Source organism: Perna viridis, chromosome 3 (assembly GCF_037379345.1).
Source record: "Perna viridis isolate PV_CMFRI_1.1 ecotype Kerala chromosome 3, ASM3737934v1, whole genome shotgun sequence".
In the NCBI taxonomy this organism is placed as follows: domain Eukaryota; kingdom Metazoa; phylum Mollusca; class Bivalvia; order Mytilida; family Mytilidae; genus Perna; species Perna viridis.
In genome coordinates, this window is record NC_142447.1 from 39,341,613 (window position 1) to 39,365,347 (window position 23,735).

The following is a 23,735-nucleotide window of genomic DNA, read 5'->3' on the forward strand; positions in this document are numbered from 1 at the left end:
AAAACTTATTCAATGATGCGTGTCAAGGAAATAATTTAGTTTATATCTCAGTAAACAGCAGATGTCCTAGTCATAAGCCATAATCTTTAAAAAATCCTCCAATGAAATGTTTTTGAAGGACAGCTAACTTCCTTGTAAACTACTTAACATAGTCATTGTCTATAACAAAACGTTTAAACAATAGAAATTAAGAACCATGACCTTGATCGTTATTTCTTTAATAGAAGAAATGCTCACTGCATATATAAACTTTCGTCTTGGGGTATTATAATAAATGCATTGTAATCGTCATTGAGTAAGATACGACCATGTAAAGAGGTAAGTAAAATAGTGCTTTAAAATTTGTTAAATTGTCACAAGAAAATTGGGCTTCTGTTATTGTGTGGTGATTTTATTTCAGTACATTTTTAAATTGACACTAATTATAAAGAAAATATCTGTATTTTTGTTCTTTTAAAAGTTCTCAACTCTATATAACAAGAACAAAACAAAAATGAAAAAAAAAGATTAACATTGAACATTAAGTAATGACGAGTAATAAGATATACAATTGAATATGATTTAGGTGAGGGATATTTTGGAGATTATTTCAGTTATAATGATCATAAACGTTGATTCCATTTGGGAGATGTGTTTAGAAGAAGCTGGACGTACTCCACCTTGGTTCGTGATTTCTGTAATCGGGGATTCTAAGAGTGTTGTCCCCAGCACTTGGGAAAAATCAAACTTCCAAATAAGTCTCTTAGATGCTGCAAGAGGAGCAGATGGTTAGTATAGTTTTAGTTGTATTATTCATTTAGTTATGTGTATATTGCTTTCTCGGGAATTTAAAAGATAAAAAGATCGGTAATTGAAATTTTATGTTTATTTATTTTTGCACTCCGCGATTCAAACAATCCCACACAAAATAACGTTTTGATTACGAATCAATTATCAATAATTTGACTGCCACCCATAAGAAATTGAGTTATAAGGAATGTTTTTTTTATATTTTTGAACAGGTTATACGAAATGACCTGCTCTGCGGCAGTTTGCACTAAAGTCTTAGTGATGATCTATGTGCTGATGAATGATGATTATCAAAATTGTTCTGATTTTTTAGTGACGATTCGTCCTTTTTTTATTGTTATTATATTTGACTCATGTAAATATGTGCCAATATTTTAGAACTGTATTTTGTTGAATAAATTTAACCACTGACGTACTCCTTTTATTCAAGAATGTTGGATATTTCACAAAGATGGCAAAGGAAAGTTAAGCAACGCTGTCACGGAGGCCGTCGAAAGTTATTGGCAAGTATCACAGCAAGGATCAACTGGTAAAACTCTAGGCATATTCTCGAGAAAGAAAGGAAGCAAAGGGAAGATAACTCTTTTTGGAATAGAGCCAATAAAAGTGAAAAAAGAAAAGAAAAATACAGAGTTGGTAAGATTAATACAGCAATATTTTAAAGGTCATATCTCTAATTCTTTAATATATCAAGTAATTGTAGTGACTGATTAAGCAACGTTTATTGAATCATGCACCGGTTTTTAAGAACCTTATATATTACTGTTTTGTTTGTTGGGGTTTAACGTCCGAGCAGCAATATTTCAGCTATATTCAGACGATCTTAGACTTTTGTTTGTTGGGGTTTAACGTCCGAGCAGCAATATTTCAGCTATATTCAGACGATCTTAGACTTTTGTTTGTTGGGGTTTAACGTCCGAGCAGCAATATTTCAGCTATATTCAGACGATCCTTATATATTGCAGTTTTCACATAGACAAGTACATTTTATCGAACGACATTTTTTTGTAATCAAGGATTGTTGAAACCTCATTTGCATCCGACAATTAAGTACTCATGCTGAGACAATTATAATGAAGATATGACAAACCCTTTTTTAATCACAATTAAATAACTATTCACATTTTATTGAAGAAATTTGTGAAAGATGAACTGCATAAACAGTTTAAGATACCAGAAAATCAGTATGTCGAGACTCATATGGAGCTTTTAAAGAAGATTTCTCAAGAAAGAGTTAAAATACTTAATCACAACAATAAAGAACTGAGTAAGTAGTGTATTAAGTGCCTTTTAACGTAGGGATACAAGATGCTTTAATGAATCCTTATGCTTAGCGCAGTCTGTTCCTAGTAAGTTTTTACGGCAGGATTATGTTACACCTAGATTGAAGTTGTTAATATAAGAATTATAGTACTTTTGAATACAAAAGTATCAATTATATTTCAGTATGCTGCAATGTACACGTGTTTCAATGATTTAACAAAATTCCATCAGCAGCATAAGAGCTAAATACATAACAAGATCTAAATCAAAATAAATACACAAACATTTTCAATATAAAAAAACATTGAAATCGAATACAAAAAAATAATTTCGTGCTTACAGAATTTGTATTTTTTTTTATGTTTATCACTCATCTCCTAACAGAAATTATGATAGCAGTTATAGTACTGGTGGCAGAAGGAGACTTGAGTACTATTTACCACGTTGATGAAATTCTGAAACATGATTTACCAGTGGTTATAGTCAAAGGTTCTGGTAAAGCTTCAGATGTCATTGCTGAATATCTAGAACATGGGTAGGACATACATAATAATTGGCAATATATCCGAAATAATCTGTATTCAGTTCAATTATAATATCTTGTCTGAACTTAAGTTTTTCCTATTAATATTCGATTAACTTTTCAAGATTGGCGGTTTTTTTTCTTTTATTATGAATCTGTTCGCACCTACACCAAAGAATTTGAGATAAAGGATACTACAGAAACTGTGAAGTCAGCTTCATATTTTGACCTACACTTAGATATCGATGGTAAAGGAAAATTATTGACCAAACTATACGACAAACGCGATGACTTTCCATTCTGTATTGTCAACTTTCTTTTCATCTGTGGCAACATTCTTTCCTCACCTGCGTAGAGAGTTCTCATATCACAACTCAATATGTTATGCCAGAGGTTGCCGTAACTACGCAGACTCGACTTTTCACAATAAGGCTTTTGGAACAGGGTTATGTTGCTACAAGATTGATGTCATCACTACATAAGTTTTATTGTCGTCATCATGAACTCGTGGATCGTTACGGTGTATCCATCTGCACCATGATAACTGTTTTATTCAATGTGTCATCGTTTTCCTCTCCTCTTTCATCTTTTTTGACCTTTTATTATCAACTTGGTGGGTGTTTCTAGAAAAGCAGAGGACGCTTACCCTACAGGTGCACCGGGTCCATGCTCCGAGTTTTTAGTGGAGTTCGATTTTTTCACTTACTTTTGTACTTTGTATATAATGTTTTGGTTATGTTATATTCTTTGTTTTATGTGTCTGGTCTTACATTCCTTTGATTTCGCTAGAATCTTGGTTTTCTTGATTACTCTTTAAAACTTGGTTAGTTTGATATCTACACTACTTGATTCTGATAGTAACACTTCAAATAGGTTTTTAAACTAGTAATCTGTCATTTTTGTATAGGAAGGAGATACTGAGAAGTGACGCTCCACTGCTATTGGGTACCTGTACAAATCAAGATTCTCTAGAAGATTTCACAAAAGTGATGAAAAGTATAAAGGGGATGAAACATATGGTATATTTCTATCAGATATTTTCAATATTTATATGTGGCATTCTTGTGTTATACTTCTAAAAATCAATATAATTGTATTATTTTTCTATACATCCAAGCAACTTTAAAAAATGCGCTGAAAAACAGCATTATTATCAAATGTTACTACATCATTAAAAATACACATGTAACGAGGTCTGTTGGCATTACTAGAATGACATCTTTACCAATTTAAATGTCATTGAATTTACTTGACGTTTGTGCTATTAAACCAGAGCTTAAATTCATTGTATTTTGGTGCAAAGCTGGTCTCTCCTCCGGTGCACTTTAGATTACAGACCATCAATTTCGTCATCAATTTGGAACGTACGCAAAAAAGTCCTACGCCAACGTACAAAGTAGTCCCTTTAGCATACCATTATAAAACAGTTGACAATATTTTTGAATGAATGAACTTTTTTCAAAAAGGGAATTTTATGCCAATAATTTTTAGCCCAAAGTATACTGCCTCAAACTTAAATAAACTAAGTTGGTGAAACTATAAATAAAGATGGTCTAAATACAGAATTTTTAGGATTCCCCAGGCTATGAGTTCCGAGTGTCAGTGCTGCACTGCAAGGTAGTAAACCCCTTGCGAAATTTTGAGTGACATAGCAGTTCATGTGTATGTTTCAAGTGATATATGGTTTTGGTTAGGTTAAACTTAAGGTATACTACTGAGGATTCCCTGAAAACGAGCAAATTAACATGGAGAGTAATCGAAATCTGAATTAGTGGTTTGTAGCCTTGAGTTTAATTTTGTTTTAGTGAGGCTTATATATACACTCATTGAAACGTTCACGTTTACCATTTTAGCGTTCGTGGATCGTTTATCGTGCGTTTAAATATCGTTTTGCGTTTGTTTAAACGCACGATAAACGCTCGATAGAAGCGTTCATTTATATTTATTCTTTCATTATTTCCTTGATTCAACTGTTATTTTTATATTTTTTTCCATTATTAAATTATATAATTTCAATAACTTTATTTTCTATTGTTTCTTTCTTCATTATTTGTTAATATTAGTGTTTTTCATCGTTCGTCTATCGTGTGTTTAAAAGCACGATGTGAGCGTTCGTCTATCGTGCATTTGGTGAGTGCTTCTCGTGCGTTTGGGTATCGTGCATTTGGGAAACCTAAACGTCTCAAGGAGTGTAATTCATTACTGCGTTACCATTTTTAATTTGTCATGCGTAACTTAATTGTTCTTCGTCTGCGTGTATTTTTATGTCTCCGCTTGTTTTATTTTTCTCGAAGGATTTCCCATTGTTTAACACCGCGATGACGAATAATCTTGATGTTTTATAGATATCTATCTTTGATGTGACAGACCCGAATAGGCGTCCTCTGTCTGAGGTAGCTACAGATGCAGTACTCCGATCTTGGTCAGTGATGGGTTCTGGAAATTCTAAATCAAGACGACACGTTTCATCTCCACTCTCTTCGTTAGAACTTCACAGAGCAAGTATGTGCATTTTAGATACTAGTAGAACATTTCTGTAATTACTCATTATCGAATATGTAGGAAGGAAAATCGGAATCAAAACAACCTTGAATGGCATAAGTTTTTGTTGTGCATAATATAATTTAATGCTAATCGTGTTAAGCCTTGTTTTTTTTTTTTATTTTCCTTTGGAAAAAAACTTAATGCAAGGTTCCATATATCTATATATATGTAAGGAGATGTTGAACAACAAATTGATATTACCAATACGTTTTGTTATCAGTGCAATAACAAGGAATCCTTGTTTCTCTCAATCTATATTAAGAAAAATATTTGTTTAAATTTTTAAGATATAATTGCAGATATGATATCATCTTAGGTTTTTTTTCAAATGCTTGTGCAATTGACGTGTCTTGAATTAAAAAAAATATACCAACCCACACACAGGCATTGCTGGTGAAACAATACCTTCTTTGGAAGTTGAAAGAAATGGCGATACGTTGGAAGTTCCTGAGAGATCCGTGAACAGTCCACATAATTTAAGACCAATTTCCTCGCATCTTATGAGGTCTACCTCAGGGGTCCTCAACTTAATGGGAGGAAGCGGAAGAACGTGGCAGATCCCATCTTCATTTTCTTTATACTTTTATGTTGCTTATCAGATCATACAACAACGGTTTCACGACCACGATGAAACTAAAAAGGTATAGAAAAGTTATAGACGAACATAAACTTCACACAATAACCAATACATATTTTTTTTTAGTGCATGTGATAACCAATCGAATTCACCTAGAAATTGTTAATGTAGAAATAACTTATAATTTTTTCCGTGATGAGTGTTGAAAACATCAAAGAACCGTAATAAAATAAAAGCTTTGTAACATTTGTAATTTTTTTTTCGGGTATAATTACTGTAAAACTTTTAATTTTAGCTGTTAATCGATGATTTGTTCGGGAAAGCTATCGAAGCTGACAAAATGAAATATGTTGCTGTTCTTCTGCATGAACATAATGCTGAATTCCAAATACACAAGTTACCAATCTTGTATAAAGAGGTACATTCTCTCTCTTTATTAATATCAGAAACGATAAGTGTCAGTTTTTGTAAGAACCAGGGTGTGGACGAAAATGGTATGAGATAATTCGACAATTGGACAGTGTTATTTAATAATTTTTATCATTGGAATCAATATATAAAGATCAGATCATTACTATGATTATTAGTCATAATTTCATTGAATTACACTACCAATGAAGATTTTATGGGCACATAATTGTCCAAAGCCTAATATTCTATTGAGTATTTCCAAGCATGTCCGTTAATGATGTGATCAAGTAGTTGTCATCATTTACAATACATATCGTTAGACTTCCTTTAGTATAAAGTATATTACAAGACAAGTTTTTTTCTAACATGTTTGTTTCAGGTTTTCAAAATTTTGCCTTATTCTTACAAAATCTCGTATTTATTACAAAATGTAATCATAAGCTGTTTGAAGATTAGGGAAAGCACCATGAACATCGCTCTCAAATACTAAGAATAGTTTGCCCCTTTTAAACACAAGTGTCGGTACATATTTTCCCAAAAATCCAAACCCTGTTAAACTTAATAATTTAAAACAGAGTTCGGTTTTAACTGCACTGCAGTTGCAATGTCTTTTTTTTTGTATTTTAATGATGAGTTTAAAAATAAATCTTCCATTTCACCATGAGACTGTGATCTGCAAACTATGTACGAAGGATAGTGGATGTCAACACTTGTACTCTGTACTTGAGGTATTTATCTTATTATTTTACGGTATATATATATGAAATATAAATGCAAGTGTTTATACAAGAAATGTTTACGGAAATGAAAGTGGTTAAAGTCAAATGAAAAGAAATAAAAGATTTGATAGCGTATAAAATGTATTATTACTTTATCAAACAAACGGCATTTTCAGCAAACTGATATTATAACCCCTTATTCTTAAAATTAAAATGCAGTTGTCAATTAAAATCGAAAAAAAGAAAAATCTTTACTTTACCATCAGGCAATGTCAGCCGCATCGAGTTTATTTGAAGGCGATTCTAACGCTTGTCTAGAAGCTGGAAGGGAGTTATGTGCTGAACTTCTACATTATCCTAGAGGTACATGCATTGTACAATAGCTGGCTTAAAATCCACACCGCTTTCTTGCTTTCAATTATTGGGCATACATGTTTGAAACTATTCTTTTTTTATTTGTCTTCTGTGTTCTTTTGTTTATTTACTAGGTATGTACATTGTGTTAGTACAAATGTATGGATAATTATGGTTTTCAGTCGATAACAGTAAAATAACACACACATATTAAAGTTTAGTACATCATCTATCCAGCCGTCTTATCATGTAATTAGTCTAATAAAAAAAATACCTAATATTGCTGTCATGGAGACAAATGTTATTTTTTTCTCTTGAAAAAATAACCTAAATGCAAAGAAAGGGTATTTATACTACTTGAATCACGTGTACAGCATATCGAAATTTGCAGTGTATATGATTGGCATTTGTGTATTTTAAAGTATAAATTTAAGGGACTGTATAAACTCCGTAGTACTATCTGTTGTTGTTAGTTATATCCTACTACTACCAATGAAGATTTGTTGAAGCCCAACTGAACTGGTAAAAGGACGACTAGGTAGTATGGTGTCTTCATATTCGAATGTTCACAAGGTGAAGTAGCTATAAAAATAGGATTGAAAACAGTCCCTTTGTAAGCCTATATAAACGATCAATATTGGTTTTCAACTCCTTATGATTACCATTAAAAGTAAAATTCTTTGTTTTCAAATATACACAGCAATAAGGAGACAGGATGATTCAATATTGACAGTTTCATATCAAGATTTACTTATCTGGTCACTGTTTGCCAATAGACCGCAACTTGCCGAACTGTTCTGGAAAGCATGTGAAGATCAACTCCGTGAGTGTTAAATATTTACTATTTTAGAACAACCTAAGGCAAGACTAATAATTGCAAGTGGTTTTATTTTGAAATCTCTAAATCATGTTTATAATTATATGTTTGTTCTTGGTTTTGTAATTGAACATGAAAAAAGAATCATTGTAGGTTCTCCTTTGAACTTATAATACATTACTCTCAGAGCATGGACTAAGGCGGGATTTTTGTTGTTTCTGTACATAAAAAAACGATGCAAGTTAAGGAGGTAGACCTAGGATAAGGGACATAATTCTTACAAATCATTGGAACGTTTGTATTCACCATATCAATCTCATGTACGCATCAAAGTAACTTAGACTTATTTCATTCTGTCTCAAAGGAAAGATTGAAAGGCTTTGGTGAAATTTAATATGGTACATATCACTGATTTCAAGAGTTATTTCCATTACCCTAGGTCTACCTCTTTAAGTAAAAGTTTGAAATGTTATAATCTAAAAGGTTTAATTGCTACTTTATAATGTTTTCATTGGATAATTATTTCTGCTAGTCAAAATCATAAACGTGTTTATGTTAAAAGTAGCAGCACTGTTGGCTTATGGAGTACTAAAGAAAATGGCGGCTGTTGCAAAAGAAACTGCTGATCAGTCCGTTCATAAAGATCTTGTAGAACATGCTAAGTAAGTTGTTGCCAAACTGTAAAGTGTTGACAATTATCATGATTATATTTACATTTTGCATATCCTTTTACTACGCTGGCGTCTGCGATTATGCAAAGCATTATTTCGTATTTTTAAACATTTTCACTTTTTGGGAGCATCAAAACGGAAATTTTAGATACAGAACAATATAAAAGGTGCTGAATACAGGAAACAGAGACGATCCACATACACAAAATATACAGTAGAATAAAATTACGATAATAAAAACGAATCACTACATAAAAACTTAAGCACTTATAATTTGAATTCCCACAAATAATAATTGGGAGGAACATCAAGTGATCAAGTGCAGGCATATCCTGTCCGCCAGAGGCACCCGTCTCATTGCAAGTGAGTAAAATCCGTTATACGTTTAGTTGTAAATCTAGTAAAAAAGAGATATATCTCATCTCATCTTAGAAATAGAAACGAAACGAAACTTCATATCGGTTACACAAGCTGTAACAATAGGAAATAATCCATGGAGGCTTTGCATCTTCCGAGTTCTAGTAAATCGGAGTATTCTTATTTTGTGCAAACCAACAGCAGCTCTAATCGATTTTTAATATGACGCATTAAAGTATTTATATTTTAGTCTGAGAGAGAATTTATTTGAAAATTTAGCGGCTTGATAAAGAAAGAAATTTACAGAAAAAAATACATATCTTGCTGAAAACACAGATGAACGGTATTTGAGTAAAAATGTATACATCGAATAAAAGCGTGTATTGTATTTAAATTAGACAGTATGTTTGACACGATAGAACTTTTGACGTAAAACTGATAGAATATTTATATTAGTTTGCCATTTTAAAATATTTCATTCTTATTATACCCCAGTTGCAAAGTGCAGATAATATATAAATTGGGATTTATGTCGTCCCGCCCGTCCTTCTTTCTGCCCGTACTTCCTTCCTTCCTATCCCCCTTCCGTTACACGTGTTTTACATTGCAAAACATGGACTTTTATGAATATGGGGGCGTACATCGGGGGAGGGGGGGGGCGCATTTCATTACTCACCCTACACCACTGAATAGAATTGAATAAAACTTTCACGGGATCTTTATTTATGTTCCCATTATGCACATCCTATTTTATATTTTGATATAAATAATTTTTGGGATTTCACATACCAAAACATGGACTTAGTAATTTATGAATATGGGGGTTTGTGGGGCATCTCTGATTCGTTACTCCTCCTACAACACTGAACGAATTTAAATGAAACTTTCATAATATCTGTATTACATGCATGTTCTCATTGTGCACCTCTTATTTTGAATTTTAATCTAAATCAATTTTGGGGATTTCACATTTGTAGCAAAATTATGCATATAGCAATTCATGAATGAAGAGACATGGTGGGCCCATTAGTATCCGTTACTCGGATTCTATATGTCCCCATTGCGCATCTTTTACTTTAGATTATTAATCAAAATAAATTTGGGGTTTTCATATAGCAATTCATGAACTTTGTCATTTATGAATATGGGGACATCGGATACCAATCTTGTATGTTTATCCTCCTATATACTGAATGGATTTTATTAAACTTCATTACATGCTTCAATTGTGCACCTCCTTTTCCAAATTTTGTTCCAAATGAATAAGGTCAAAAGGGGCATGCTATCAAATGAGGGAATGGGGGTAGTACATTAGTGAGCATTGCTCACAGTTTGTCTAGTTTCATAATTGTATTTATTACATTGATGTACAGAATATTCGAAAAAAGATCATTGGACATGCAATATGAACTTTACAAAGACTATCCAAATGAAGCCATGGAACTCATGACTACAGAGTTTTGTGTTTGGGATATCAACATTAGTCCGTTGAAATGTGCATATTACAATGACATGTATGAATTTATTGCTGATCCCTGCTCACAGAGATGCCTTAATAAAATATGGTACAACAAATTGGGTACTAACTTAAGTGCTGCCCTTAAGGTACATTAATTTGAAATGTCTCAATTCCTAAATAGCCAGCATCATAAGAGTTAAGGAATATGAAGCGAATAGCGTAGCACAATTTGTTTCCTTTGGAATGCCGACCGCCTGTTGAAAAACACGTCCGCCACAGTGGATGTTGTCGTTAAAATAATTCCTCGGCATATTTGAACTTGGATTCATATTTAACTAAGTATGGAGAATCGTGACTAAGTATATCGTTTTGTATCTAGGTGTTTTATCCTTTTTAGAGTAAAGCGATGTCTTATGCTTTCAAATCGGGATTTCATCTTAGTATGGAATAGTAGTATAAAGAGCTAAAAAGGGTTTAATGCTATCATATTCCGATAATTATCCATATATAATTGGGGGTTTCCAGAAGATATCTCGAATTCGTCAAGACTCACATTGAGTTGGTACTACATGTACTATGGGGATAAAAAGTGTCGTTGTAAGAATGAAGAGACTACTAGTATTTGACAGTAGTAAATAGATAGTTTCGAAAGAGGTTTGGTGGTACATTTCATTACAGTTATGCAGCGTTGTTTATATGTATTATTGTGGATATTTTGAATCCAATACGAACTATCGCAAGCATCGTCCTTCATAAAAATAAACCGACAGAGGATAGAACAGATTGATGTTACACATTATTCTCCCATAACTTACATATGATAGTCATATTTAACAAATTGAAATCATGTATATATATGATTTGTTCAGAATTAGATCACTGAATGATCATCATGCATGCGTCAATATTGGCTATGTACAGAAATCGATACCAATACAACATTCTTATCGATATGTAAAATTCAAATTTACTTAAAAGCTTCATAAATTTGCCCATTGTTTGTTTACGAATGAAGTTCCTCGTTTATTTTGCTTTTTACTGAAAATCTAGTGTTTGTATTATCTGTGAATTTATCTCCGCATATTGTTGTAAGTTTCGGTTGCGTGTGTGAATGTGTGTTTTCTCAGGTTGTCTCGATTTGACACTTTGGAAGTCGTGTCCTCTTTACAGACCTTTTACAACGCGACTTAAATTAACGTGTGAATATGAATTGTTCTAATGTTTCTAATTGTGTTTACAGAAAGGTACCAGGTGTGGAAGATTTCAGGGGAAATATGCCTTTTGTAGGTTGATGTCGGCACCATTTACAAAGTATCTCATGAATTATGTAAGTAAAAAGTTACATATTTGCTACATTTTATTCATTAAATACGAAAATAGTTGTTAATTATACAGAAAAACTAGGGTATTTTTTGGGGGTTCATTTTTTCTTAAGGGTTAGTTCTTTTGTCAGTCAATCAGTTAATTGTGACGTCAATGTGCATATACATATATGTTTGGTTTTTTTTTTTGGAGCCAGATAAAATGGTAGTTTTTCTGGTCTTAACATATTCAATATATATCTTTTTTGTTTTTCAGTTAGTATTTTTCATAGCAATAATTGTTTACAGTGCCTTTCTGTTGACAAACCTGAAAGATGTACAAAACATTGGAGGCTTTGAGATATTCGTATACGTTTGGATGGCGTCTGATATTATTGAGGAATATCTAGTTTGTATTCAGATATTTATATTTATTTAAAGTTTTCTTCCCTAAGTAAATATTTGTTGTTAACACGTGGACTTAGAATTCGGCTTTCCGTCCGTCCCCAATAATGATATCTGGTGCATAACTTCTAAAACTTGAATCAGTTTTGAAATAACTTGTTATTGTCTACTAATGAAATTACTTGTTGTCTGATAAGCTATTATAACTTATGGGTATTGAGGAACGGAATTCCAACCTGTTACATTGTAGTAGTACATGAACAGGTCATTCCTGTTAATGTGTTTGCTGTAAATCTTAGGTGCTGAAAATCTACTGGAACACGTTTCGAAATACACTGTGCACAGTGTGTGTGTGCAAATGAGTGTATCCACTGGAAATATAGAAATAACATTTTCATTTGGTCTAAAAATGACAAAGGTATTGCTTTAATTATTGAAAAAAAAAACAACAAATAACAATACAAGACTGTGACATTGCTTAGAGTGGTCTACAACTAAATCTTTTTTTTTTTTTATAAAATGCATTTTTTTTTCTCTTTATTAGGTTCCAATGTTTGTAAAGAAACGTCCTCGAAAAACCTTTCAGATTTCTAAGAAAAAAGCCGATGGTTGGTATCGGTTTAGACGATACATTAACAATTTCTGGAACATTCTAGACACGCTTTCTTATTTTATTACTTTCGTTGCCATCGGGTTACGGTTTTTATGTAGTACAATTGATTGGGCACGCCGTGTGTATAGTTTCAGTTTGTTTCTGATTTACATGAGATTCCTACATGTCACTCTAATATATCGCAAAGTGGGAGTCTATGTTATTCTGATCAAAGAAATGGTAAGTTAAAACAAACTTTAGTCTACTAGTGTTTACATGTATGTTCATATCGGTTAACTTTATCGGTTAAAGCAAAGTTCACTTCATTGGAAACGATATGCAAGAGCTTCTAAAGGGTTCTGGTTAAGACCGGTAATTTTTTATTCTCGCTAAAGAGGTAGAATAACCGTGAAAACTTGCTGTCTAAGCTTAGGGTGATGAAAAAAAAATTGAATAATATCGATTTCTGTAAGTTGTATATGTAAAACGAGAATAAGTATTGTGAATATGTCAAAGAGACAACAACTCCATCAGGATGAAAATGTCAGCCCGAGGCCACCCATTGGTCTTCAATGAACATTCAAAAGGAATGGGACATATTTTTTGTATGTTTCTGTCTTTCTTTTAAAAAACTATTTTGCAGTTTACAAACTCATCAGTGTAAAAGTAATTGGATTCATATAAAGTATCTGGAGTTATTTTTGCGCACTTTTGTAAGATACTTCATCCAAGTTACATTTTCGGTTCGCCAAATTTCTGATTCGGGGACTTGGCAGATATTTAATCATTTGATGTAAGCATTTCAGAATTGCAATTATTTATCTTGTTTAATTTGGTCAGGCTTTCTCTTTTTTTTGACATACATTGATTTAGTTTCTGAGTCTGGGCTTCGTTTAAGTGCTTAATTCCGTGCAGTTCGTTTTCAGATGCATCTAGTCCAATTTTTAATCGTTGAACCACTTAGTGACTTTACATCAAATGTTAGAATATAAGATTGATCTCATTCTTCTGCATACAATTTCTGCGACGATCAATACAGAGTAAAGTCCAAAAGTCAGAAGCAGCGAAGAGTTCTTCTTGTATATCAAAATAAATAAAAAATGAAATACTTAAAAGCACAATTTATGAAAATTTCTATGTCTCGTTTTTAAACGAATTATGGTGTTTCTGTATTTAGATGAAGGACCTAGCTCGATTTATCGTCATCCTTATGGTGTTTATGATTGCTGTTGGAGTAATGTACCATGTTAACAAATGGCCAAACCATCCAGACATGTGGCCGTCTGCCATAGAAAAGTGGAGAATCTGGCAGATGATGTACCTTCCCTATTGGCAGATTTATGGGGAAGTGTCGCTGGATATTGTAAAGGGTATATTAATGAAAAAGAAAATAAAACATGACCAATACCAATAAATATAAAACATGTTGAATGAAAAAGAATTAAATTAATTTGTTTCCAGAGTACATAGAAAAAAAATACCTCATTTTAATTTCGACATTGTTATAATAAACTCATATGAAGATGAAAGCGCAGTTACATGTTTAGGACGTTCATAAACTCATCTTAAAATAGAGGCCCAGAAGAATGATTTTGTAGTTAATGTAAAAAACTAGAATGAGGAACAAGAATATTCATAATCCAGGAACCAAACTATAAAACGAAAAGTAAACAAAACACAAATTAAGTAAAGTAAAGAACTAAAACATAAATGAATAAATGATCAGCAGTTTTACGGTTGTTTTATGAATACACGCTCTCTTACCGACGTTATTTTAGTTCTTTAATCCATCTAAGTAGTATAATAATGAAATAGTATAAGAGATTACACGGTTCCTGTTTCCATTGTTGATTGTAGTAATTGGCGTAAAAATTGAAATTAAAAACTCAGGTTTGTTTACATTCAATAGGAACAGAATGTGAAACCAGTTCTTGCACTTATGTTGATACATGTGATACTTGCCCATGTACAAACCAAACAACTCATACATGTAAAGAAATTGATGATTGGATGGTCTTTGTTATAGCAGCTTTTTACATGTTACTGTCCAATCTCCTGCTGGTTAATTTGGTCATCGCTTTGTTCAGGTAACTTATAGTAAAAGTGGTGCACAGCACTATGAAGGACACCGAACAGGAAAAACTCAACATTGTTCTCGGATATAATTCTTCATAATTTGTTCCATCAGTGAGCATTGTATTTTCTTTCATATTTTTTTTAAAAGAATCGAATATGATACTTGGTTAATCTCCTAGTTTTTTTCCAAGCAAAGGGTGAATTTCGAACACTAATATTATTTCAATGTTCATGCAGAATTGCTCAACTTGATTAGATACTGTTCTAAACGATTGATTAAACTGTTTAAAATATGTTTACTTTTAATGATGTTCTTGTCTTCTAATGTAAGTGCTAGGTTTGAGAAGGTCAAAACTAACTCTGAGAAGATATGGCGTTACATCAGATATTCTTACATCATGGACTATAGAATGAGAATACCAGCTGTATTAAATATAGTAATGAGGCCTCTCATGGTACTGTACTGGTGTGTCAGTAGAAAAAGTACATGTTGTGAATGCAAAGGTAAGAATGAATCAAAATTCAAATCAAAAACTGAGAAAAAAAGTTAACACCATCAGTATATTTAAACATGGTTAACACAAACGTTTGTGTTTTTGCTTTTTTTCTGTATCATCTATGTCATTCATGTAATAGTATTTACATTTTATTTATTAATTCATGTAATAGTATTTACATTTTATTTATTAATTCATGAATAATATTCTCTGCTAAAGACTATGATTCTGATGCAACATCAGAACATTACAATGTAATGCAGAGAGTTCCTTCTAAAAAAACTTTCATTCCTTTCTTTATTTCCTCTTTAGTAGAGAATATTACTCATGAATTAATAAATAAAATGTAAATACTATTACATGGAAAAGAATGACAGATATAGAAACCGAAAAAAAACAAACCAAAAATACAAATATTTCATTTTAGATGTACAAAATTACCAATCTTATCTTAATACTAAATGTTGTGAATCTTGGAGTGTTGTACAAAAAATGTTTGAAATGATTTCTTAAACAATTTCAAGTCTTGTGTAATTTGATTTTGAAACGAGTGTAAAAAATCTTTAGCGTAAATGATAAACTTCATATTTAATTTTGTTTCTTTATAATAGGAGTAACTTTTATTTGTATGCAAATTGATTCTTTATGTATGCTATCTTTTTAAAGTAGATTGTTACCCCGATAATTCAACAGAACAACATTTAAAACAGTTACGAACTCTACAGTCACTTTGTGCAGTTCGTTGTAACTAGATACTTTCAAATTCAATGTATATTGTTAACTTTATGTTGATGATACTTTAGAAGACTCATCGCTGTTGCTTATTGTTTTTTTACAATTGTAAATTAAATGAAACACATTGCTAAGTTTGTAGTAGTAATCTTTTTATGAAGTTAATGGTTTCATTTAAAACGAACGTATAAACTGAGCAACATGTATGTCAATGAATACTATGACATAATTATTGTAATATTTTCTATTGAATATATTTATACTTTTGATACTGAACACACTTAGGTTAAGGTATAATTTGTATAGTCCATATTTGATTCTGAGAAGTTACACATTCCTCAAACCGTAGATTACTCTGAGTCTGTGTTAGACAGTACCTTGTTTTTATATGAACTATTTCACCATTCTGAAATGAAGTGAATAAATGTATTATTACTACTGAAGTCTATATCTACGTGAGACAGTATAATAGAGTAATCAAGGGAACCAAGGTTATAGCGGTAATCAAAAGAATGTAATCCAGGGACAAAGACTAGACATGGTAAACAGACATGCACAACAATGAACATGAAGTAACTTAAAATCATACATACAAAGTAACAAAAGCAAATGAGCAAATCGGACTCCGCTAAAACTGGGAGCATGGACCAGGTGCACCGGTAGGGTAAGTGTCCTCTGATTTTCTAGAAACAAACATGAATAATATTCATTTCCTTCAACGTTTTCAGTAAAATGATATCAATGAAAATATTTCTTAAAACAATCACACATCAGATTGTCAAAATAAAAACCAGAAATAAAATTCAAAATTAAGAAAATAAAATAAGACAGTAACCAAAATCAGACAACCAAGACCTATTGAAATGATCAGACGCACTTCGTTTAAAAAAACGCCAGTCGAGTTCTCCATGTTAAGCCGATAAATTGAAGTTGAAAACTGAAATTACATAAATATTTTATAATAAAAGTGGGCGTACCAAATTTATTATGAATTTGTGCTGGCTATAGTAAAACTTGCAATACAGCACACCTAAATGTAGAGACTAAGACGTATATTGTAAACACAAACTTAAGAAAAGAATACAATGTGCAAGTTTCCTACATTATTCTTCAACTCCTTGGTAGTAGATTTCACAAGTTATCTGGTAAATTTATACCTGTTATAATTTCTAATTAACAAATTCATTTTAAATGTTGTCTGTGTAATTTCATTACAAAAATGATTTGATTGAAAAAATCCTCTTTACCTCTTTATGAATGAAATTGTCCTTCGGTTCTTGCATGCAGTTCTGAATATACGGCACCAAATCTAGAACTTCTTTCTTCACAAATACACATTGTAGGTTTGTACGAAGTTGTTTATCTTTTGTAAATGTGAAAAACTGAAATAAAAATTGTACACAACGTTTTTGCTTTCTAATTTACCTAATCTTCATACCTTGTATTTGTGTCTGCTTAGTAATTGTTTTACATTGTAATTATGTCAGAACTGAAAAAGCATACACAACGGTGTTTATTAGTACAGTTTTATAGTGTATTGTCTATCATCAATTGGCAGATCTTTCATGTACTTCATGAAAAGCAAACAACAATGCATTGTTCTAAATTCGGCACGCTGAACTACATGTTTGAAGTGTTAATGCACATAGTTTTTAATATATGAAGTACAACATGTACTTATTTAATACATGAAGTACAACATGTACTTATTGTTTTTCGTCATTTTCTACAGATATTTCTTTCATAAATTCATTAAAAGAATAAATGGTATACCTGAGTATGTAGATCATTTGAACACGGTCTAGAGACCAATCTTCTGGCACCAGAGAACAAATGTCCTTCATTGTCAAGGCAATAAGCGGTAGCACCATTTTCTACCTAATACGAAAAAAAATGTAAGGGGAAGTCAAAAATAATACAATACTGTGTCTTTGTTTTTTCTCTAATTATTATTTTCCGCATTGTAACTACTACAATGATGGATAAAGTAAGAGTTGTTTCTCTAATCAATTCGTCCTCGTTTTCTGTTGTTTATTTACATGTTCCTGGCCGAATGTTAACACACCAAAAGACATACTGACCCATCGGCCAATAAAATGAAAAACGACCATGAAAATTGATACTCACGAAAAAAATTAAACCACAGTATTTTTCTTCAGTGATTTTAACCAATGTTTAGGAATCACCAAGCATATACTACTCATAATTGTATAACCCAGCAATGCTAAAGGTTGTCTGGCAAGCTATTTTCTGACTTGGTGCATCCTTACGGGCATGGAGGAACGGAATTCCAACCTCTTACGTTGTAGGAGTAATAATTGTAATGCATCTGTCAAAATCCAGGAACTTGACAAACACACACTGCTAAAAACGACATTAGATTAGGTGTTTCTATCAGAATGTATAAGCTTAGCATTGAATCATGCATGGCACAATTAAGATCTAGTTATTTATTACGAAGATGCGTTGATGGTTGAACTGTATTTTATTTGAAAGGGTTTGTTTACTCTAAAATTTTAGATATCTCCATTTTTAGGCTGTTCATATGAAAAGTATGAACTTACCATTGACTTATTAGTATAAGAATACAATTCGGGCCATACATTATCTAGAAACCATGCAAAAGGTTTACATCGTTTTCTAAGTCGTTTCTGACGAATAAGGCTGCCAACACTTATTTCCTGAAATCAGCGTATTGAAAAAAAATATTGCTTTAAACATGTTTCAATTTGTAGTTGTATTCAAAAGTTATAATGACAGATTTAAAAAAAAAACAATTACCAATACACGTTTTAAGCATTTTTATTATTTGGAATAAAATGACCTTGCATAAAATTCATGTACTGACTACACTTATCAGTGAAAGACTAAGAATTTACAATTGGGGCCAAAAGACGGGCCCTAAATTAGCCCCCCCCCCCCGCCCACTTGTGTTAATATTAAAATGTTAAAAACGCATTTGCTTGATTATTCTTTGAACTATATTGCATTCTCAGTATTGCCTATGCTCGAACATAAAAAAAAACCATACCATTTTGAAAAAAAAACAATTACACGAGGGAGTCCGTGCCATTAGCTCCTACCCTTATGATCCACCAATGTTTTGTATTTAAATGGAATTCAATCTGAAATTACTCTGAACTTCATCGTAAAACGGGAACAAATATGTGTATTTTCTCATAATGTTTTACATTGACTGTAATGACGAATGAAAACGGGAGTTGAATTGCGCATAAAAATTTGAAGGGCAAAACTTAACTCTTAGGTGTTACTTTGGTTCACTTACAACAATATGATAATGCAGTAAAATAGATTACTTATATTCAAGCAATGAAAACAGAAGACACAAGTGTGTCATAGCGGTACACATATGCCCTCTATTTTATGAGGTCCTTGTGGCTCTCACAGAAACAAAAATACCACATTTTAATTAAATTTTACTTTCCTGGAAGTGGTATGTTATTACTTGATAGCACATTATTTACAAAATATACCTTTAATTTCACAATTTTGATTAAGAAGATGATTCAAAACAAAACAAAAAAAAATGAAAATTAATAACCAGTCTTCATTGATCACCTTCATATCAGGATGTTGGTTATATACGTAGGACACGTATTTGTCCATCCACACTTCAGCAACTCTTCTATAATTAAACATTTCAATCTCTTGACGATCATTTTGAAGATATGGCTGACTCCGTGTTATGTGTCCTACCCTTGAACATGCAACATGGACAAGTTCTCCACCACACAACCACACCTGAAATACATTATTTTACAGGCTTCAGGTCACAAAAAAGATGTTTTAAAAGGTATTTTTGTTCTACTCACAATATGAAACATATCTGCAATTGTATGTTTACACAATAGCTAAAGAACCCTTTCAACATATTATATTATACATGGCATATGTACGGGCGTCCACAGAAAAGACAGCAGAGGAACATTTTACCTTAAAAGAAAGCTCAAGATTCTCGCCACCCCATATTTTAAGTTTGGCATCGTACATTCCAATCTGTTTGAAGAACTTCAATCGTACAGCATAGGCAGACCCCACAGCAATTACTCCACTGAAATAGATGTGTAATGAGCAGAAATGGATTGTGCATGTACTTGTATCTAATAAGCTTTTTATATCATATTTTATTTTTTTATGGTTTTAACAGAGGAAAGCCATGATTGGCTTCTCGCAATTATATGTACTAAACAGATAATTTATGAAGGCAGATTTTAATTATTGTCATCTCTTCTATCCCATTGAGGTATGAAAGGTACCTGAACTAATTTCCAGTCTAATCAAAATTAGATCTTGCGTTTATTGTAGGGGCTTATTTTAATTAAACTGAACTGATTTTAATTGTACAGATTTCGTTGATTTTTTCCCGTTGGATACCATTGTCTCTGGACATAAAGGCAGTGACCTTTGTGATCCAGTGTTTAAAATAGTGGCATGTATCGGTGGTTGTCAAAATATTGTACAAAAGAGGTATATGTAGGTTTTTATATACATAATAATAGGTAGAACATTTTCATCATTCATCAGAATTTAAATATAACAATTCCATAAAAGAAAAGTTTTATAGGTAAATTGACATACGGAAGAACCAAGTCTCCGTTAACGAGCTGATCCGGCCTGTACTCTGTTTCGAAAAACTGCAATCTCCAGTCAAACCCATATCGTGCACGGTATTGTCTAGTGAACTCGTAAGCAAATGTCTGGGCATTAATTGTGTCAAGCTGACTCATGGCGACTGCATTGGGTTTTTCTCGTAAAATACCTAACAGAGGTTCCATCCTAAATAGCAAATATTTACAGACGACAGATATACATAAAACTTTGAAAATATAATTTTGTCATTTCATAAAAATAAACTCGCATTGTCCTCGCTAAAGACAATATAATAAAAAAAAACACTTCAAGGAAATAACAAAAAAATATGTTGTTTTTGTATAAATTGTCCGAGTCCGGACATCTCTGATCGTGACCAACCGGCCCGTAATGAGAATGTTCAAATTGATACATGTTTAAAAAGAATTTTGTTTAAAAATTGGTGTCATTAGAGTACATTTAGAAAGTTTTATATTGAGCCTGTTCTTATTTGTGAATTTTTCTATCTATGATGCCATTAATATCATCAGATGGTTCAAAATTCACAATCACAATGACGTCAGTGACATCTTAAGATCTGGACCACGGACCGAGTGGTCACGATCCGAGATGTCTATAAGTCGAGAAGTCAGGTATTCGAATTACGCTCGCGGTACCCACATACATATAAAATATAAATATATTTAAAATGCAAGTAATGAGGACAACATCTACATTTGCAATGAATGGTTGTTTAAGTAGTTTAAGTGTAAATTTTGCTTCTTAGATTCGCTAATACTCAATAGAAGTCGATGCCTGTTTAGCCATGTAATTACAGTGCAGACCTTTTCATCTAGTTTCATTATTTCATAAAGAGTATCTGAAGAATAAATAATGAATGAATTTCTATTTTTGTGTATACCAGTGTCTATTGACCTCCATATGACTATCTAGGAAACACAAAACGTCACCGGTCACGTGCTTTACGCCTTCTAGTCGAGCGCCAATTAGTCCAAGTCTTTTGCGTAAGGTGACAATTTTGACAATACTGCCAAATAAACGCCTGATATATTGGAGAACAACCGACGCATCTGAAAAAGAACACAGAATGCATGAAAATAAATCTTTACATACCATGATTGTATTTGATAAAACTTGTACTTGTATGACGATTGGATGTGATTGCATGACACATTTTGTTACCTTTTAAAAAGTTCTTATTGACTAGAACATTTTACGTTTTATTTTTTTTTTTTTTGTATTCTGATTAATGTTGTTCAAATTTTATTATTTGAAATGTAACATCGAACCTTAGTCTGTCAGGTTTAAATTGGATCTTACTTATTGAATAGACTAGCCTAGATTGATTACACATTTATTAGATAGTTTTATATAAACAAATATTTTATACCGTTGTGGCCACCGTCGTCCACCAGAATGAGTTGTTTCAAGTTTATTGTTCTATTAATCACACTATAAACGGTACGTAACAGGATGGATGGCCATTCCTTGTAGAATGTAATCACTATACTGACCGATAGACGGCTACTTCTTGGCACTGGACACCTATACACACGAATGTAAATACACAAATGCTTACAAGACGGTAGTACAGCAATAAAAAAAAACAATGCTATGATTACACGTAAGCTAAAATGTTTAGATGAGGTGGACAACTTTTCTCAAAAGACTTAAAAATAGTGTGGGCTGCTTTTTCTGTGACACTACCTGGACTGTTTTTCATACAGTTTCATAATTTTCAAACTTATTTGTATTTGTTCAAAATATACGTTAATGTTCAGAACCAGCTCGCAAGTTAGAAAAATTAGTTATTTTTTGCTAATGTCGATTAATGCTTGTAAACGCATCATTTTTCAACGGTATTATTAAATAAGCAAGTTAATTCGAACAAGCTGTATAGATGAGTGACTTTCAAATTAAAATTTGTTGGTGTGTTGTTATAAGTGTAATTTAAGTTGAAAAGGTAAACATTCCATTTAATTCAAAACTTGTTACTTCAGGGAAAATCGATTTTATTTGCATCATATGTATACGTACTGTATCCCAAACTAATTACCTGTCAGGTCTTGAATCTGGTATTTTCCTATTTATAGGTATTGTATCACTCAATCTAACATTGATTAAGAATGTCCTGTATTCTTCATTTGAAGTCTTTTTATTTTTCTCAGTCTTTCCAGGGGGGTAGTAAAAGTATATATTATTTTTATCTCCAGATTCTGACAGTTCAACGTGGTGCTGCACAAACAATGTAACCAATGTTACACTAAACAAAACTAGTACAACTTTAATGTATCTATACATAGCATACTGCTGGCCATGGAATATTGCTTTATTTCTTCAAGTCGATGCCATTTTATAGGTATTTTATTTAAATATATATTGATACTCGTGGATGTCTCATCTGTTTATTGATTGCACATGTATGACTTGGTCACAACTTAATTTAGACGCCTTACGAAACTGCTGATATATAGACAGTGAATTTAACGTGTTGTTTTTACAGAATTAACTATTTACCCGCAGAGCTTAGTCCTAATAGATCCTCATAGTTGCATTCAACATATTTCATTTTCAATGCCTAAGCCGGTCCTATTACCGTACGTATTTTGTTTACACCGGAAACATACCTGAACAGGTAACTATAAATATACCAGTATTCATGTATGGATATAATACGAATTGTGTTTGTAACTGTTACAATGTAATCTATATTCAGTACAGTTCGAGACTGCTTGAAACATGATGTGGTCTATTTTTCACATGATAGGGCATTTTTACTTCATATTTTTATTTTTGTTTCGTATTAAATAGATAAGAAAAGGGTATTGATTTACTAGTTCCTGTGAAACAATGTTTGCAGCTGGCTTCTTTTTTCTTATTTAAGACTGTCAATTTTATTTTTGTGAGCCGAAATGATGCTCAAGGCCCCAGTACGTCTGGGATAAAAGGTGTAAAATCGGGCGCATTTTTGGCATTTTCGGAGCTGTAGGCAGTCTTTATTTCTTAGTACCTTTTAAATATATTTTTTTCATAATTC

The 23,735-nt window shown here is 32.2% G+C and overlaps 2 protein-coding genes across 4 annotated transcripts; one reads left to right on the forward strand and one right to left on the reverse strand.

Annotated features, from left to right (window-relative positions):
- Positions 1-201: 201 nt before the first annotated feature.
- On the forward strand, positions 202-16,525 carry LOC148622207 (transient receptor potential cation channel subfamily M member 5-like). 3 transcript variants are annotated; one of them, XM_088571857.1, is made up of 21 exons: positions 202-318; positions 594-767; positions 1,220-1,425; positions 1,924-2,056; positions 2,437-2,587; positions 3,483-3,594; positions 4,921-5,077; positions 5,504-5,760; positions 5,992-6,114; positions 6,773-6,835; positions 7,093-7,189; positions 7,881-8,003; positions 8,560-8,659; positions 10,399-10,630; positions 11,725-11,811; positions 12,063-12,194; positions 12,735-13,022; positions 13,960-14,152; positions 14,692-14,869; positions 15,190-15,362; positions 16,022-16,525. In XM_088571857.1, the coding sequence occupies exons 2-21, from the start codon at positions 599-601 to the stop codon at positions 16,105-16,107; spliced, it is 3,060 nt and encodes a 1,019-aa protein (XP_088427983.1). In that variant the 5' UTR covers positions 202-318; positions 594-598; the 3' UTR covers positions 16,108-16,525. The 3 variants fall into 3 exon arrangements, with proteins under 3 accessions (XP_088427983.1, XP_088427982.1, XP_088427984.1); XM_088571856.1 differs by having other exon boundaries at positions 227-318; positions 566-767; XM_088571858.1 differs by lacking the exon at positions 202-318 and having other exon boundaries at positions 596-767; positions 16,025-16,525.
- Positions 16,219-23,735, reverse strand: LOC148622208 (inactive polypeptide N-acetylgalactosaminyltransferase-like protein 5). The gene is made up of 10 exons (XM_088571859.1): positions 22,755-23,735; positions 22,089-22,243; positions 21,600-21,768; positions 20,687-20,884; positions 20,042-20,159; positions 19,667-19,849; positions 18,652-18,768; positions 17,861-17,965; positions 17,335-17,469; positions 16,219-16,493 (listed from the first exon to the last, which is right to left on the reverse strand). Exons 1-10 carry the CDS (start codon positions 22,997-22,999, stop codon positions 16,374-16,376), a joined length of 1,545 nt encoding a protein of 514 aa, XP_088427985.1. The 5' UTR covers positions 23,000-23,735; the 3' UTR covers positions 16,219-16,373.